This window comes from Trachymyrmex septentrionalis, unplaced genomic scaffold (assembly GCF_001594115.1).
Source record: "Trachymyrmex septentrionalis isolate Tsep2-gDNA-1 unplaced genomic scaffold, Tsep1.0 scaffold132, whole genome shotgun sequence".
Lineage (NCBI taxonomy): Eukaryota > Metazoa > Arthropoda > Insecta > Hymenoptera > Formicidae > Trachymyrmex > Trachymyrmex septentrionalis.
The window spans coordinates 247,598-264,380 of record NW_017304461.1 but is presented as its reverse complement, the minus strand read 5'-3'; the positions used below and the strand labels follow the sequence as shown (position 1 = coordinate 264,380).

General features: G+C 35.4%; 3 protein-coding genes across 8 annotated transcripts in view; 1 reads left to right on the top strand and 2 right to left on the bottom strand.

The window, feature by feature from the left end:
- LOC108757094 (protein D2-like) overlaps positions 1–226 on the bottom strand; it is a 1,658-nt gene extending 1,432 nt beyond the window's left edge. The window contains exon 1 of the mRNA XM_018501427.1: positions 74–226. Coding sequence (XP_018356929.1) covers positions 74–92 — 19 coding nt within the window. The 5' untranslated portion in view covers positions 93–226. The remainder of the gene's footprint in view (positions 1–73) is intronic.
- A 505-nt stretch (positions 227–731) lies between these two features.
- On the bottom strand, positions 732–3,024 carry LOC108757087 (protein D2-like). 4 transcript variants are annotated; one of them, XM_018501415.1, is made up of 3 exons: positions 2,762–3,024; positions 1,925–2,157; positions 732–1,158 (listed from the first exon to the last, which is right to left on the bottom strand). In XM_018501415.1, the coding sequence occupies exons 2-3, from the start codon at positions 2,115–2,117 to the stop codon at positions 806–808; spliced, it is 546 nt and encodes a 181-aa protein (XP_018356917.1). In that variant the 5' UTR covers positions 2,118–2,157; positions 2,762–3,024; the 3' UTR covers positions 732–805. The 4 variants fall into 4 exon arrangements, with proteins under 4 accessions (XP_018356917.1, XP_018356918.1, XP_018356916.1 ...); XM_018501416.1 differs by having other exon boundaries at positions 1,925–2,155; positions 2,721–2,798; XM_018501414.1 differs by lacking the exon at positions 2,762–3,024 and adding an exon at positions 2,574–2,707 and having other exon boundaries at positions 1,925–2,155.
- Positions 3,025–3,680: 656 nt separating this feature from the next.
- Positions 3,681–16,469, top strand: LOC108757123 (regulator of G-protein signaling loco). 3 transcript variants are annotated; one of them, XM_018501503.1, is made up of 16 exons: positions 3,682–3,810; positions 3,900–4,852; positions 5,242–5,859; positions 6,471–6,591; positions 6,788–7,200; positions 12,216–12,326; positions 12,412–12,636; positions 12,827–13,047; positions 13,136–13,328; positions 13,865–14,074; positions 14,367–14,640; positions 14,726–14,874; positions 14,954–15,037; positions 15,119–15,266; positions 15,464–15,555; positions 15,729–16,193. In XM_018501503.1, the coding sequence occupies exons 2-16, from the start codon at positions 4,205–4,207 to the stop codon at positions 16,191–16,193; spliced, it is 3,972 nt and encodes a 1,323-aa protein (XP_018357005.1). In that variant the 5' UTR covers positions 3,682–3,810; positions 3,900–4,204. The 3 variants fall into 3 exon arrangements, with proteins under 3 accessions (XP_018357007.1, XP_018357005.1, XP_018357006.1); XM_018501505.1 differs by lacking the exon at positions 13,865–14,074 and having other exon boundaries at positions 3,681–3,810; positions 15,729–16,469; XM_018501504.1 differs by lacking the exon at positions 3,682–3,810 and having other exon boundaries at positions 4,205–4,852; positions 15,729–16,469.
- Positions 16,470–16,783: the final 314 nt, after the last annotated feature.

Here is a 16,783-nt window from a genome sequence, read left to right as displayed (position 1 = left end):
ACTAAAATTATTTATAAACATTGCGATTTCCTTTATAAAATTAATAAAAATTATAGAACCGTGATTGACGAACCTGTTATCAAATACTTCATTTTTAGAGACACTTTCCAACAAGCTGCAACAGCAATATTAACGAGGCTGGTGAGCGAAGGAACGTTTTAAGATATCCCCACCAACTTGCGTGTTAGAAGGCCAATCCGGCTAGCCTTTCCAATATCGTGTATTTATTGCTAATATATATAAGCACAGAGTGTTAGTGATTAAAATTTTTCTAAGAAAATTTATTAATCATCAAATAGATCGCGAGATTAAATTGGTTAATTCATAAAATATGTATGAAGATATATACATATCTGTATAACGCAAATAGAAAAAAATTGAATGTAATTTGGAGAAATTAAAGATAATTTTTATATAAATATATTTATAATGTTGGTATATAGGAACTTTTAATCGCTATAAAATTTTTGTTGATACTTTCGATTATTTTCTTATTTTAATTTTATATAAAGTGTGCATTTATGATAACAAATTGTAAAGTTGAACTAGTATCATAGGTGATAGTGCATGTTGTGGAAAATTTAAGGAGAATTTGATTTTGAATTTATAACTAAGTAAATTAAAACGAAAGATTTGTTTTTTCCTTAACTATAATAGACACAAACGTCAATTGAAAAGTATTTGATGTGTATTTATTATTATTTATTCAATACAGTTGGATATACATCATTATGTATATAATGCATGTCGTAATTTATGTATATCATATTGTAACTGATTATATATTATTGATGCATGTACAGAATTAAGCGCCAAGCTGTTTGTAGAGAATCGGTACATAATCATCATATTGCGCCTGGAACATATTACCTGCAATTGGATCGCCAAGTTTATATTTCTCCGCAAATTTACTAATGGAGAACTTAGCACGATCTTTAGAACTTTTATTGCTTAAGTAATTCTCGTTGAAAGTGAGCTCTTTAGGCTGTTTGTACAACAAAAATACATATCGATGGAGACCCGAATCCTTCGGAGGTCCAGAACCAACGTATTCAGACAGAACCTTTCCTTTATTTACTTCCGATCCAGGAATATTGCCTACTAACCAGTGATGCCATTCACGGTTTTTAGGATCCTTTCTGCTTGGAGCGTCAGGATCTGTTAAAAAAATATGCTACAGAGCACAAAGCTGAAAATAACTTATTAAATTATAAACTATTACATTAATACATACATACTGAAAAACTCAGAGAGTGAAACAAGAACTACTTTAGGTTTAAACTTTAAAATGTGCATTAGTTATTTCTGTCAGAATGACTTCTTTCTCATTTACTTAAAATAATATATAAACACCTTTTATTATCTATAATTTTATCACAGAATCACTAACAAAATTTATAAAACAAATCAGTGTACTGTTATGTAACAATCAGGTGAAATTTTTTTCAATTTCAGAAATGGATATTTTAATTGTTACTTTTAGAAGATAAAATAACAATAAAACATCCATTTTTTAAATAGACTAATTCTTCCATAACTCCAGCAGATTCCTGGGCTGTTGCACAATAGTATTTTATATCGATTTTAATGTCATATTTATTTTACTTTTTCCTCAAATGTTTCAATTTTCAGATTTTTCATCATTTTTCTCGATTAGATAAAACTTGGATATGATAAAACAAAATGGCTTACTAATTCAGATTCAATGATTCAAAATCTAAAAGAAATATTTAAATTTATGTTTCTCTTCAAAAATTTGGTATGTGGTCCTGTGTTACTATAACTTACAGAAAGAGATAAAAAATCAAAATTAAAAATTCTGTGAACTTCAAATGCAACAAAGATACTTAAATAAAAAAAAAAAAAATTGTAGACTGTTTTTATTCTAGTTTATAATAAAAAATGAGCTGCAAATATTACAAACCAGTCATGCATAAAGTATAAAATGTATTTGGCTCTGGCTCCCATTCAACATTAGGCTGAAGTTTGACCTGAGTTGGAGTGAGCTCCTTGCCGATCTCAACGATATTACCATCGTAGGTTACTTTCAGGACGCTGGCGGGTACTGTTTCCACCACATCTGGAATAACTTTGTGAGTCTTCAGAGCCTCAGCCATGGATGACAGTAGACGTGTTCCTACCACTGATGTGATTCCTGACAAATGAGGTAAAATTAATTTATTAAATGCTAAAGAGATAACAGAACGAGGAATCAAGGATACTTGGTAGAACAATGTTGACAGTTGTTTATAAATAATTCTTATAAACAATCAAAACACCCATTGTACTATCAAATGTCTTTTGCTGGGAAGCGAACGGGAATCGAGCGGAATCAGGGAGCGTTTAATACCCAAACAGAGAATCGCGACGCAAATTCCGTGACGCAGCACCATTTTCTTATAAGCTAAGAATCGACCGTTTACAGTAAGTACGATTCGCAACCGATGAATGACGGGAATCTCGCTCTCTCGCAGCCTCGATTCCCGTTCCCAACCGTATAAACCGGATTCTTCGCGTGCGCATGATGTATGTAATTCATAGCTAATTGTAGATTTAATCGCAGGAGATATTACTCGAAGCTGTCGAAGAAAGGAAGCACAGAGACATGTCCGATACGCTCGTCGATGCCGGGTGCACGATTTATGACGATTTAAGAGAATAAAGAATGAATAAAGAATATATAGAATTAGAGAATGGATTTCAACGGATGAAGAACGAACCTAGCGGTGATCTTGGTGGAACGCACTGGAATAGTGTTTACCTCTCTCGCTGTTGATAGCGATTTATGTAACAGGTCGTTATCGGTTGCCGATTATATGTTAGCCAGTGACTTTCCAGACGTACTCTGAGCGATGTACGTTCGGGTCAGTTCGAGTCGACGAGTCGAATATTAATTCTATGCCTTTATACGGCAGTCTACGGATGCTGGACAGCAACAGACAGCGGTATATATACACTTTATAAGAGCGAAGAAAAATGAAAGCCGATAACGTCGAAATGTGCCGATCGTGATAAACAATGAAGTATCGGATGAAACGAAAGTGGCCTTTTCTGATAAGATAAGATATTTGACCATCGATTGCGAGTTTGTTTTGCGAATCTGTCGTCTAGATTTATATTAAAAAGATAAAATTATTTATAAAAAAAATGAAATTTGAACGATAATTTTCTTTCTCAAAATATATTTTACGCATAAAAATACACAAATTTACAAAATTATAAAAAAGTCTGAAATATTTACCGAGATCTTTTTTTAATTAAAGTTTGAAAACGATAAATGAGCAAGAGAATATATTTGTACTTGGAGCGAATCGGAGACTTTTGGCCAAATTTCAGGAGAGAAAATAGATCGTGTTTTTTAGTCGTTTAGAATTTACTTCAAAATAATTTTAATTTAAAAGATTGTTAGAGTGTTCTGCGTTTTCATAATAAAACTAGTGAATTTATTATAAAATCGAGAAGACTAATATATTTTTATTACGTATAATAGCATTAATTAATTATTTATCATTTTATTAAATCATAAACAGATTGTTGTGAGGCGGATAAAACGAACAGACTCAAAGTGTTAAGAATGTTGATTGGCCGTCGGTAAGGAAAGCGTGAAATGTCCAGAACCTCTTCATTCACAGCCAATCATTTGCTATGATGATGGTGAGCCACCTCGGGCTAAGCTATTTGCCACAAGGTCGATTACCTTTCTCTAGCCTTCTCGATGGACGCATTCCAAAACATCCGCTCGTAGAGTTTGCTTTTAGCGAGGTTCGGCTGACGAACAACGCGGAGTGGCGAACAGTGGCAAACGTCCAGGTGGGTCCAGGGTGCTCGTTTCGAACGACATTTCTATCGAGACTCGGGATTAATCTATCAAATGATCCACGAATGATTTCCGTGAATAGGAGTGGGCGTATCAGCGAGGTCCCGACGACCAGGAGTAGTGCCACATAAGTGACAGCTCGTTGTGTCGTTCCGGAGCAGCTTCTTCTGGGAGATCCCTCACTAAAGAAGAAGGAATTGGTTCTAGACTCCTAGGTCTATGATCAAAGTTATAAACAAGGGAAATTGTAAAGGAACGTCTTAGAGGAAGATGATCATTGTGAAGGCGTGAGGTCACGAATTATGAAGTCTGCGAGCCACCGTGACGTGCTCCTCCCTGGAGACCCTTCGTGACGTTGCGACGCCCACGTGCGACAGGTAGGCAGACATGCATCAGAACAGGCGGAAAAAGAAGCGGGTGAACTATGGAGTGAGGGCAGTCGAGGTGGTCCGTGGCGCGAAGGGCTTTGGCTTTACGATATCGGGCCAACAGCCGTGCATACTCAGCTGCATCGTGCAGGGTAGCCCGGCGGAGGGTGCTGGCCTGCGTGCTGGCGACTATCTGGTCGCCGTCAATGGTCACAATGTCAGCAAGGTACCACACGACGACGTGGTGCAGCTGATTGGGAGCTCCAAGGGTATCCTACGACTGCAAATTGCCGAGAACTATTACTCCGACTCCTCGGACGAGGAAGGCTTGGCCACCGTAAGATCCAAGCCCAAGTATGCACACAAGCCACGGACTGCTAGTGCGAGTGCTTTGCAGTTGCAATGCAGGGCAGCCAAGGTGGTTAGGGATCTACAGAGTGGTGCTATGTTCCATACAGTCCCAGGTGGCCTAGCAATGCCTGACGCTAAAGATCAGTATAATTATTCTGGCTTGCATTATCGTTGGAATATGACAAGTCCGCTCCCGCTGCCACCACCACCGGCGTCTCACAAACGCGACTCTGAAAAGATTGTACATCGAACGGTTGTCGGTTATCTCGGTACTATCGATATACCGAATCAATTGCATCCGTCCTCTATGATGCAGGTACATTTCTCATATACTTAGAATCAATTCATAATAATTTGTTGATTAATCCTGTTTGTTTATTTAAATATTCTATATCTAATCATATTGTTGAGTGAACGTTATTAAAAAGCTCTAACATTTTTTCACAAAAAAAGATTTTATATTAACAAAATCATCAAATAGCAGAGAAATAAGTTTTTTTTAAATATTAGTAAGAAAATAAATTACATTTTTGGTCAAATAAATCTGAATATACCAATAAGATTAATATTTGATTGGTCGTAAATCTAAATGGTTTAATTGTCAATTTAATATAGTAAGCATATTGCTGTGATATTCATTTTGTATAAAATATATATAATAAAGAAATAGCAAAAAATATAAACTTTTGCTTGTTCTTGTTGCAGGTTTTGAGAAAATGCATTAAAAGACTGAAAGCCGAGAAGCGAAATCCAACCACCGTTCTTCTCACCATTCACGTTGCCAATATTAAACTCACCAATTCAGAGAATCGCATTATCGCCGAATACCCTTCGTATCGAATAATATTCTGTAACTCCTTTTCCGAGCAAGACAAGCAGTATTTTGGAATATTAACTAAGTCCATGAGGAACACAGATGATATCGTCTCGAACTCGTGTCACGTTTTCACTATTTATTACAAGTTAATCGACCATGAAGTACATTCCAGTGCATGTAATGTGTTTGGATTTATGTGTACAAAATCATCAGAGTTAAACGTTTGCCAAGAGTTTCCTGACAGTTGTACGAGCCTTATCGGTGCCATACAGACATTGTATATATCCGATTGCACGAATGGGGAGAATTGCACAAATCCTTACAATGAAGCACGCATACGCTTGGACACCGCTTCTCCTCAACCGAGCAACATTAGCACGTCGACTGCTCATTCGAGCAACAGTGATTCCGGAATAGGTTTTAAGGATGACTACGGCAGCTGCTCGAGTAAAAATCTAGCGAATGATTGCGAACGAAGAAGGCAATATTCCAATATGCAATATAGGGTATTTTTTAAATTTAGATTCTATTAATATATTTTATCACTCTATTTTATAAATTTTATATCTAAAACCTGTGTATTTACCTTCCGTGATCTGAGTGACTCTAAAAATGGCATTGATAGAAAAGCGACATAAGTAAACAATTAGTATAAGAGTTGCAGTATTTGAATTTTGAAAATTCATGACATAGTTTTAAAGAATACATATAATTGAATATTTAAAGTATAATATTTAAAATATAATTAAAGAAAGTAATGTTATGCATTTTTACTAATATTTACTCTTAATTAAAACGTTCTAATTCAGAATATTAACAATGTTCTACTGAAAAAGGTGTTAATTTTAAAATGTGTCACTTTTTTATCAATGCAACGAGGTCTTTATGATATTATAATTCGAGCATAATTTAGCACATCCTGAAACATACAAACATTTTGACATTATAAATACTTGTTAGAAATACTTTTAATAATTAAAAGATATAATTTATCGTTTTTCTATACATATATATTTTAAAATAATCGAATATCTGAAATATTAAAAGTGTTTTGCCACTTACTTTATTTTGTAATATAATATTTCACCGTTTTGGCTCAAGGATAATTTATTTGCAGAATGTAAGCGCGCGATTATCCAAAGAATCTGTCAGTGAGGCTGCGGGACACCGATTGACAGTTCGCGCGACCTCGGAGGCCAGATTGTGGAGCGAAGAATTAAAATTTGATCCTTCTAAAGGTAATTCGATTTAACACTCCGAAATGTAATACGACAAAAATTGTGTACATAATTTTAAGATAATTTTTTCTTTCTTCGCCAACTGTATCTATCTGAAATGGGATACAACTGGGGCAGAATTCGTTTAACTTTGAGCTTAACAAGCGCGAATGTAGCAGTGGCGATGGTGGGGAACTACGAAATGCGCTTTTCACAGAGATGCGGCACGTGGCGGGGAGTGGGGAAGGTACGACCACCACCTGCGCCGGAACATCTGCCCCTGCTGCGACGGCACGTACCATGTTGGCCAGTACGTCCGTTGGATCCCTCGCGTCCGTTTGCACCACAGCATTGCTCGACGGCATCGAGGACGCCGCGGAATCGTCTAAAGTGGTGTCGACAGAGGGATTAAAGCGTCTCATGGACACTACGAACAAGCTCAGTCCGAAGGTGTACTGTGGCCAGGTCACGAAATCGTTAGTGCACAGCTTAGAGGACATAAATTCCAGCATGGAGTACGCCCGACAACCTTACTGTCATTCGTATTCCGGCAAGTCTGACAAGCCTCGACCTTGGGGAAGTTTGCAGGAGATACGGAATTTTCGCAGCAGCGCCTCGGACAATTGCATAGTGAGAGATCTTTCATTTAATTCAATCTGTCATAGTTTTAGGAGAGTTGTTTTATTTGTTTCGTCGATATATGTAAATTTTTTTTTTTGAGAAGTTGCTAATCAATTTGCGTTTTTCAATTTCTGACACTTTTGCAAATAATACCGTAATAATCTAATATTTTTTGATTTCTTCATCTTGTCGAAGTTATTCTCAACAAAAAAAGGACAATTTTTTTGGAATGCATTATTTATCTATTTTTATTTTGCATTATATAATTTATCATAATATTGTTTTTTTATTTAGCGCTTGTGATAAATTTTTAAGATTTTATAATTTCATCGCCAAGCATTTTCTTAGAAAAAGTCGTACTTCTCGAAAACGGTATATATCAAGTCATTTTAATTTATCATTATATATTATCTTAATTACCGGTAGCCAATCTACGTGTCTTTTTACGTTAATTAGCGAAATGTACGCGAAATCATATCTTTCTCGCTGGTTTCTCACGAGTTCCGACTACTTCTGAAAATGTGCATCAGTAATGTGCACATTAATGCTCCCATAGGTTTGTCGTTGCAAATGATTTCCGGTTCCTCTCGTGTACTCGTTATTCACGACTGCGTCATCGTTTCCTGCCTCTGATTTGCGCTCGTGCACACAGGCAAGGGTCAAGTGAAAACGAAACAGAAACCAGATCGGCTCTGTGCGAACGTGTTCCCGCGTTTTATTTACGCCACACGCTCTCGCATACGATTACTTTATTTGGTATATAAATGTATCTGCCGCTTCTAGGAATGGAATTACGAACTAATAGATACTGTGATACTTCGCATCAGGCTCGCAATTTTGTACAGGATATCTCAGTGATCATTTAGTAGTATTTTCTCTCTGCAGATTACCAATGAATTCGAAGTTAAGCATCTTGCAACAACACTAAAATTGAAGTTAAGATTTATTCTTCTTTTATATAATTTGGAATGATATTAGATGCTTGAATTAAAATTTTTTTAACAGAGATAAAAATAAAAATTATAAATTTGTGATTTTCTGTGATTACACTCGGAAAATAATAGATAAGAACATTTAATATCTTCAATATCTGTAGATAGTAATAAGCTAGAATTAACATTACAATTCTCAAAGTAAACATCATAATTCGTAAAATGGCATAAATTAGCGTAATAAGGTTAAATAGGATTGAGTCGTTAAACTTAATCTGTGCTGGTGCAGAGTTGCAAAAATAGCTCTTAATAATACGTTATAACCAACAATGCCAGAATAACGTTAAAAAAAATGTTCCCGCGAACTCTGAGGTTGATGCACTGCCTTTAGGTACATGAATAGATCTTACGATGATAAATGCAGGGTCGGTTGCACAGAGGATATCCATTCCTTATGTTCAGAATTCGCTCATTTTTTTTATATGTATCATCAAGTCTTAATATATTATTATAATCATACGTATCATCGAAAAATATCTGAAATACCTTCATCTATTATACATTTATCTCATTGACTCATATTATTTATACAGCCAAATCAAACTGACAACTTATATACAATTAATTCTGTTGATTCTATTGAAGAATTAGAAGAGTTTTAACACAATTTATTTTTAAGATAAAGGATTTTAAGTATTTTATTTTGATGAAACTGTTACTTTCAATTGCACAAAACTATACATCCTTTAATACAGTTACCAAAATCACCACTTCCATTCATTTAAAGTCTTAATCCTCATTTTAATCGATCCGTATTTCACAGCTCATTTAAAATACCCAACACCTCTTCGCTTCTGCATTCATGAATCCCTCCCGGATCGGCTCCCTGCTTGCGGCCCTGCATAGATGTTAAAACGAGGTTGAACGCTAGAGTTCGTCGGTGAAGACAGAGAGGGAAAGGCCGTGACGCGGGCCTGTTGTAGTAGTGGTAGCGATGGAAGCGGAAGAGGAGCGGGGCGAGTGACGGGTCGACGATGAGAATGAATCAGTCGAGAACAACATTGAGGGAGAGGTGAAGGGACGTCGAGCGAACGAGAGAGAAAAGGAAGGAAAGAAAGAGAGAGAAATAGGGAGGGAAATGGGCCTTGTTCGAGCGTAAAGTGGCCCCAGCTTCAGCGCCGTAACACACCGGGATGAACGTAGTAACCGTGTAGCACACGGTGTGTGCTGTCGCGACGATGTCGCAGACGATTATGTCGTTCTGGCTACTCGTTATCGCCATCGTCAACAGCTCGTAGTGTTCTGCGACACGTCACGTTACGTCACGTTTGGTCACGTCTGGTCACGTCTGGTCACGTCTGCCAAGGCCCAAAGCACGCAGTAGTTCGCGACTTGCTCCGTGGCTCGGCGATGCCCGATCATCACGCTGGGCGGAGCCCTCGTTATTACACAAGCAAATCATCCATTTAGCTCTCGTCGCCGACGTCGACGTCGTCCGTTCTTTTACCTATTCCGCGCCAAAGTATGCAATCGTTGCCCGGTACGTGCGAGTATCAAGAGGCTGATAAATAACATTGCCGCCGTCGCCGCTGGTGTGAAAACGTGCGGCCCGCGAGCGTGACATGGATGCGCTGGCGAAATCGGTACGTAGAAAAAAGAGCCACGGACAGGTTTGCTCGGGGTGTTCGGCCGTGCATCGTGAACGCTGTTGTATGCGGCACGTCTCGCTGTCGCCGCGGCAATTTATCGATGACGCATGGTTCGGCAAATTTGGAATGGATCCGTTTTTAGGAAAAGTTTCATCGCCTGTCGTAAGTTTGTATATTCAGCGTTAAATAACTGATTGTCTTGCGGCAACCGGCAACTGAGTTCATAGATAAAAAGCTCGTTTGAGAAACATTTATAAAACTTTTAAATTGTTTCACCGATTATTCGAAACGTGATTATTACGGTTGCTTTCCATTTAATGATACGAGTCGACACAAACATTATTCTGTCTTTCTTGGCATTCAGGCAACAAAGATAGAACGACATTCATTTTGTCTTTAAAAAGGATAGGATCTGTTTTTCTTCCTGCACCTGTTATTGACAAATTAAAGTTAATCGGAGTTGATTGGAATGGCCCTAAACTGCATTAGGACTCTCTTTCTTGCTTTCGTCAAATATCAAATGTATACCTCACTTTAAGAGTCTGTTTTCTCTGGCTGAATTAGTGTACACTTAAGGAACCTAAAGTGAGATGGCTATATGTCTATTTGGCGAAAGCGAGAGAGAGAAAAAACAGACCTTAGGTTTCAAAAGTGTACACTAGTTCAACCATAAAAAACTTCTTGTAACGAATTCTATTGAACACTCTAATGTGCAGTGTATATTAAGACTGGTTTCCTTTTAGGAGACCTGTTGATACAAATGTCGCTTTATCATTGACTGTCAAGAAAACATGGAATGTTATTTGTATCGACTATGCTTTCTAAAAGAAAAGCAGCCTAAAGCTATTCTAATCTAATCTAAATGTAAAAATAAAATTCAAATATTTAGAACAATATAATGTCTAATGCTTATTTTCTTCACCTCTAGATAAATCTTTATTCAAGAGATATCCCAGATTACAATGGAGATATCTCCTGGATTAAAGTTATCCGTAACTTTCTGGAAGTGAAAAAATTGGGCATAATACATATTTTACAAAATAGCACAATAAAGAGTATTAAGGATTTCGCATACTAATAAATATTTTTTATTAAACGTACATTTTTACCTCGTTTTGTTTACGAAAGCTTTAATATGCATCAGTGAGTTAGTACGTCTAACCGAATTCACTATAACATTTTGTGAACAACAAGGATAAAATGATAGGAAATTTCTGAACGCAGCCTTGATGGGAATAGTGAACTCGAGAGATTCACACAAGATGTCCTTCTTCTGTTGCATTAAATTTGACACTCTGTATATCGGATGATTAAGTGATAAAGTGAATGTATTAAGAGAGGTCAAAGTGAACATAAATCAACATCGTACTTGTAGCTTGATGAATGCTTCGTTCGCCATAGAAACAACGGGATAAATCCATCAAAGATAAAATCATCGACCATAAAGAGTGCGATAATCATATTCTTTTTAATTAAAGCTCAGATCAGCTTGTCGATTGTTCATTAACGTCTTTGGCGGTAATCGCGCTTACGCGACTTATTTCCTTAATTATTGATAATCACGGGCTTTGAGCTCGTGAGCTCATAGCGCGACGACTCATGTTTGGCTTCGTTTAAAGCCGCATTCCTCGAATTGTCCGATGCACGAACGTTTATTCTTTATTTAATTTCCTCCTCAACCGGAACGTTGTTATGACTATTATTGTTATCTTAAATATTTTGGGGTGTCATTTAAGTAGCTTTTTTAGTTACACTGTAATGTCAATTGAGAAAAATCGTACGTGGGAAGATGAAATTGCGCGTTAGCTTCGTACACGTAGGAAGACAAACGGGGAAGGAGGATGGAAAAACAGAGCATGCGAAGCGAGCGATCCAAGAAAGCGTTTTCTCATAGCGCGCACCTGTTGCGTGACAGGTGCTGAACTGTAAAGGTTTCAGTTCGTAGGAATGCGTAGGAATTAATATTAGAATTTCTTTCGGAGACTTCATGATGTAATGGATAAATAGAATTGCAAATAGAGATCTTAGATTGTGCATAACAATAATATTGACCAACTAGCAGCAATTACGATAAAGCGGTAGAAATGAATACGCCACTTTTGAAACAGTTTCTATATCCATGCTGTTGTATTATCAAAAGAATCTTTAGTTGAACAATTTGATTCAGAAATGTATAATTTAAAAAAGTAAGCGTTATTTAAGTATTTTTAGTTTAATTTGCCAACTTTCTTTAATATTAAGCTTGATAATTTAGATTATTTTAGATCACAAAAGGAAATTTTTATATCTAATAGATTTATATACGAAATGAAAAAGCAATAAAAGATGAAGTTTTTTTTATTTAGACAATTTTTGTTAATCTGTAATAAAACATTTGAAATAACATTCCTAGATTAAGTTTGCAGTTTTTTTATCTTATTAATAGAATATGTATCTGTTGCAGTATGGTAGTACCGAGTCTTGTGACAAAAACAATGACTGTAAGGGAGTGCACACTTGGGCAAATGGATTTGAAAAACTGTTGGAGGATCCAAAGGGTTTGCAAACATTCGCTGTGAGTATTGCGTGATTCTTCTCGTATCTATTGATCGTTATATGCAGTGTGTTACGATTATTGTACGTAATTGATTTTATTCTAGGAGTTTCTCAAGAAGGAGTTTAGTCATGAAAATATATATTTTTGGGCTGCTTGTGAAAGATACAAAGATACTAAAGATACTACTATGCGCCGTCGATTAGCTTGTCAGATATATCAGCGCCATTTGTCAAACACAGCCGCCGAGCCAGTTAATGTTGATAGTCATGCGTCAGGACAAATTACTCAAGAATTACTCGACGAAGCACCCGCGGATTTATTTCTACAGGTATGTTATTTTTTAAAATGTTATTTTTTATTAGAAAAAAATAAATATTGTACGATACTTAAAATTTTATTGACAATAAATTAAATCACTAAATCTTTCAAAATATTTTGTTCTTTATGTATATTTTATTATATGATGAATATTTGAATTTTATTGTATATAATACAAGTAATTGCTATTATTGCCTTAGACTCAGAAACAAGTATTCAACCTAATGAAGTTCGATAGTTACCCGAGATTCTTACGATCGGAACTTTATCGTGCCTGCTTGGAAGCGGGAAGCGCTGTTGTCGATACAGAAGACTGTGATCTACATCTTACAAGTTCGCCTAGCGTAAAATTAAAGAAGAGTCACTCCGATGCGGAAGATCGTTGTCGAAAGTCGCTTCTTCCATGGAATAGAAAAAATAGGTAAATTATTTACAATTTTATTTCTGTTGATAAACAAAAACGTTTGCTCGCGCAATATGTATTTTATTTTATTTCACTGCATTTTCAGATCTAAATCAAAAGATCGTGGTGAATCCGAATACAATAAAACCCCTAGCCGAAGTGAGACTATATATAAAAGCTTTACAGTTATTAAGAGAGAAACGGAAGGTAACAATAATGAAGACACAGTGTCAATATCTAGTAGTCGGTCATCATTAGCGTCATGGGATTTGGCGTTACGGCAATCATTTAACAAACATGTAAGTATTATTGCAACTAACATAGCAACCCAATGACGTTTTAAATATGAAATTGAGTACATATCTTGATAATAAAATTTGCCTTTCATAATTGAATGACTTGTAATAATTTTTAATTTCATAATTAAAAGACTTGTATGAATTGTATGTGCTGGTATTGAAGTGAAACTTGTGTAAAATTCTTGCGATAATTTTTTTAGTTGCACATTGAGTTATTTTAACGAGTGTTGTGTGTAAATCTATTTTGTAGAGAGTGCTTTTGGTGATATACTTTTTGAAAAAGTAGTTATTATTAATAATAATAGTAATCAGGTGAAAGAGTAGTACATACATTGCATTAATCCACTAAGATGTGCATCAGCTATTGTAGAACAAATTTAATACAAACTATTATTATAAATAATTTTTTATTAAGTTTTTTAAACTTGCAAAATAGTATCAGGCCATTTAATTCAAAATTATGTAAATTTTAAAGTGCACATAAAAACTTACATGTCAATTTGTATATACGTGAACAAATGTATGTTCACTTGTAGTCTGTATCGTCTTATGATGGGCAAACGAATGAAAAGAAAGATGCTCGGAGCAAATGCACGGGTTTATGTCGAGTCATATTACCTGATGGGTCCACTACTGTAGTGACAACCAGCCAAACCGAGAGCATTAAAGACATAGTTACCCGTCTGCTCGATAAGCGAGCCCTACGATATTCTAACTATGATGTTCTGATACTAGCAACAGATGAGGTTTGTGTTGCCTTCTGTTTAACCGAATGCAAGCTTTAGAGAAATACTTTTTATCTAATGCACGTTTGCTTTTTTGCATTAAAGTGAATAAAAATTCTATTTATGCATTATAATATATAAATAGAATTTATGTTTCTTTAATATTTTATATTAATTTGCACGAAGTATAAAACATCTAATGGGTAATGTATTTTTTATTTATTATTTTATATTCTGTATTATACAATTTGGTGATGGAACAGATAAAAGTAAGTTTCTTAATTATTGCATTCATGTAATTTAATTTTTGCAGATGGTGGATACGAAGTGTTTTTCATCAGTATTAGCAGGCCAGGAAGTGGAAGTCGTTCCCACAAAAGTTTTAAAAGTAGAATTACCCTCGCGAAGGATAATAAGCATTATTGCTCACAAGGGTAAAACTCTGAAAGAAGTTTTGAGACCTCTTCTAAATAAATATGGTTTCAATTTAGATTTGATTAGTATTTGGAGTGAAGGCCGTTGTGTTCCTATGGATATTATGGCTATCAATGCTCCTACACGCATTATTGTAATGGCGAATGAAGAAGGTTAATGCATATATACATATAATATAATACTTGATAAGTTGATAACAAATTAAAGCTTTACTAATTATATATTATTATTCTGCAGATTTTCAACGGGAATTACATACTGCTAAATATCTAGACGAAGTGCCACACGCACAACCAACTCTAGATGAAATAACAAATAAAGTATTTGAGGAGCTCCTGGTTGGAAAAAGTAGAAATAAATATCAGTATAGTGAAGGATCATGTAAGGTAAGCACAGTAATGTTTAAAAAATAATATTATTTTTAACATCACTTTTGTATCTTTTTTACTAAATTATTTTTTACAGTCGGATGATCAACGTTCGGAGGGATCTTCTATATTATCTAGCAAATTCTTCCTTCGAGATTCGACAATTCACGGGAAGAAGAAGGTAACATATTCAATGTTCATATTTTTCTAATCAAGAAATTTAATTTTTTTTTTAATACACACTTCCGGTTTTCTTTTTAAGGCGAAATCTAAATGTTGCAACACAAGTGAAAAGGGTAATTCAAACGATTGTATTCATGAGGGAGCACCCATTAAATCCCAGCCACCACTTATCGCAAAGTGGCGTAATGGCGTAAAATTGCAACTTCCAGGCAGATTTGACGGAGATGGTAAGAAGGATATACCTATAATATATATTCCTCTTTTACGTAAGATGTTTTATAATTTACAAATCCAGATTTTAAATAGTTTATTTAATTTTCATATATAATTATAAAAATTATTTAATTTAAAGGATTATTAATTAAAATTTTATCTGTATCTCTTTAAGATCAATTTATTTATTTAAGTCATATTTGTTTTATAGAATTATACGAGGGATTGAAAAGAGCGCAAAGATCGAGATTGGAGGATCAGAGAGGGACGGAAATCAATTTTGAATTACCAGATTTTTTAAAGGTATAGTCACGTGTGCATTACAACAAATATTCAATTTATTCTATTTTATCTTACATTGAGGTTTAGTAGCAGTAGAGAGAGATAGAGATTGTTTGTGTGCACAAATTTAAACTTAAGATCTCTATGTCATATATATGGGTTTCGACTCTTAAAGCTATGAAATTACTGATCAGAACAAAGAGAACGGGAAACCATCCGATTCTAACAAGATGCGAAGGACTCGGGTAGTGTCGGCCAATTGCGAGAGCACCACGAAGTTTTATGATTCAAGCGAGGATAAGCAAAGCAGCAGCGGATACGAGTATTCTGCGCACGTGACAAACGGAGCTGCGAACGAGCGATTTTCAGCCTTGGTTAATATTACCGAGCCTTTAAGTAAGTGCCTTGAGAGCTCATTCAATTTAGACGGCGATAGGACATTGATGGATGGAGATCAAACGATTGTCGAGAACGGTACTGATTCCCCGTCAAAGAGTCCGTACTCAGGAAGCTACGGTGGCACGGATGTGTCGCATACGAAGCTGTCGAAACCTCCACCGTTACCGCCGAAGCCTAAAAATCTTGTTGTGAACGTGGTGAAAAGCGGCTACATCGCGTCTCCGAAAACTCTACAAAGGCCTAATCATGTGATTGAATGAAACAACTGAACACAATGTAAAAAGAAGATATTTTTTAGTTAACGTCGCGTTATTAGCGTAGTTTCATGTGATGTCATAATTAATCATTTGGACACGATACAATACGATAACTGAGTAAAACTTTGATCGTATCTATAAATTATTAAAAGGAATGGCTCTGTATGGCGTTCCTACAAGGACAGAAGCTACAGGGCAACATGATTAATCCTTTATTATGCATTTTTCTATCATATATTCACATTCCACAACTTAGATTTTATTTCGAAAATGTGTCCCGTGTCTTGATTCTAGAATGTTATTGTACGTAAATTTTATTTTTTAATGAAATGAATTTTTTAATAATTTTTATAAGATGTCTCTTTTTATTTTGCATGTTTTATTCTTATTTTATATTGAGTCTAATAGCAGCAATTTCATATCTTCTATATTGTGTGATTTTTATTTTATTTTATTTTAATTAATAAAAAATTAATGAATAATATTTTTTTATTCAAGTGATACGCAGTTTTATGTGAAAATTTATACTCAATAGCTTCGGATTCGATCTCAACTCACATTCTATGTACGTTTCTGTTTTAAAAGAGATTGCA

Excerpts from the sequence above, each read along its gene's own strand:
- LOC108757123 (XM_018501504.1), top strand. The coding sequence starts at position 4,205 with ATGCATCAGAACAGGCGGAAAAAGAAGCGGGTGAACTATGGAGTGAGG. Across the intron at positions 4,853-5,241 it reads ATCCGTCCTCTATGATGCAG|GTTTTGAGAAAATGCATTAA; the intron begins GTACATTTCTCA and ends TTCTTGTTGCAG. Across the intron at positions 15,267-15,463 it reads AGGCAGATTTGACGGAGATG|AATTATACGAGGGATTGAAA; the intron begins GTAAGAAGGATA and ends TTTGTTTTATAG.
- LOC108757087 (XM_018501413.1), bottom strand. The coding sequence starts at position 2,393 with ATGGTGCTGCGTCACGGAATTTGCGTCGCGATTCTCTGTTTGG. Across the intron at positions 2,156-2,350 it reads CGTCGCGATTCTCTGTTTGG|GAATCACATCAGTGGTAGGA; the intron begins GTATTAAACGCT and ends CTCATTTGTCAG. Across the intron at positions 1,159-1,924 it reads TTATACTTTATGCATGACTG|ATCCTGACGCTCCAAGCAGA; the intron begins GTTTGTAATATT and ends TTTTTTTAACAG.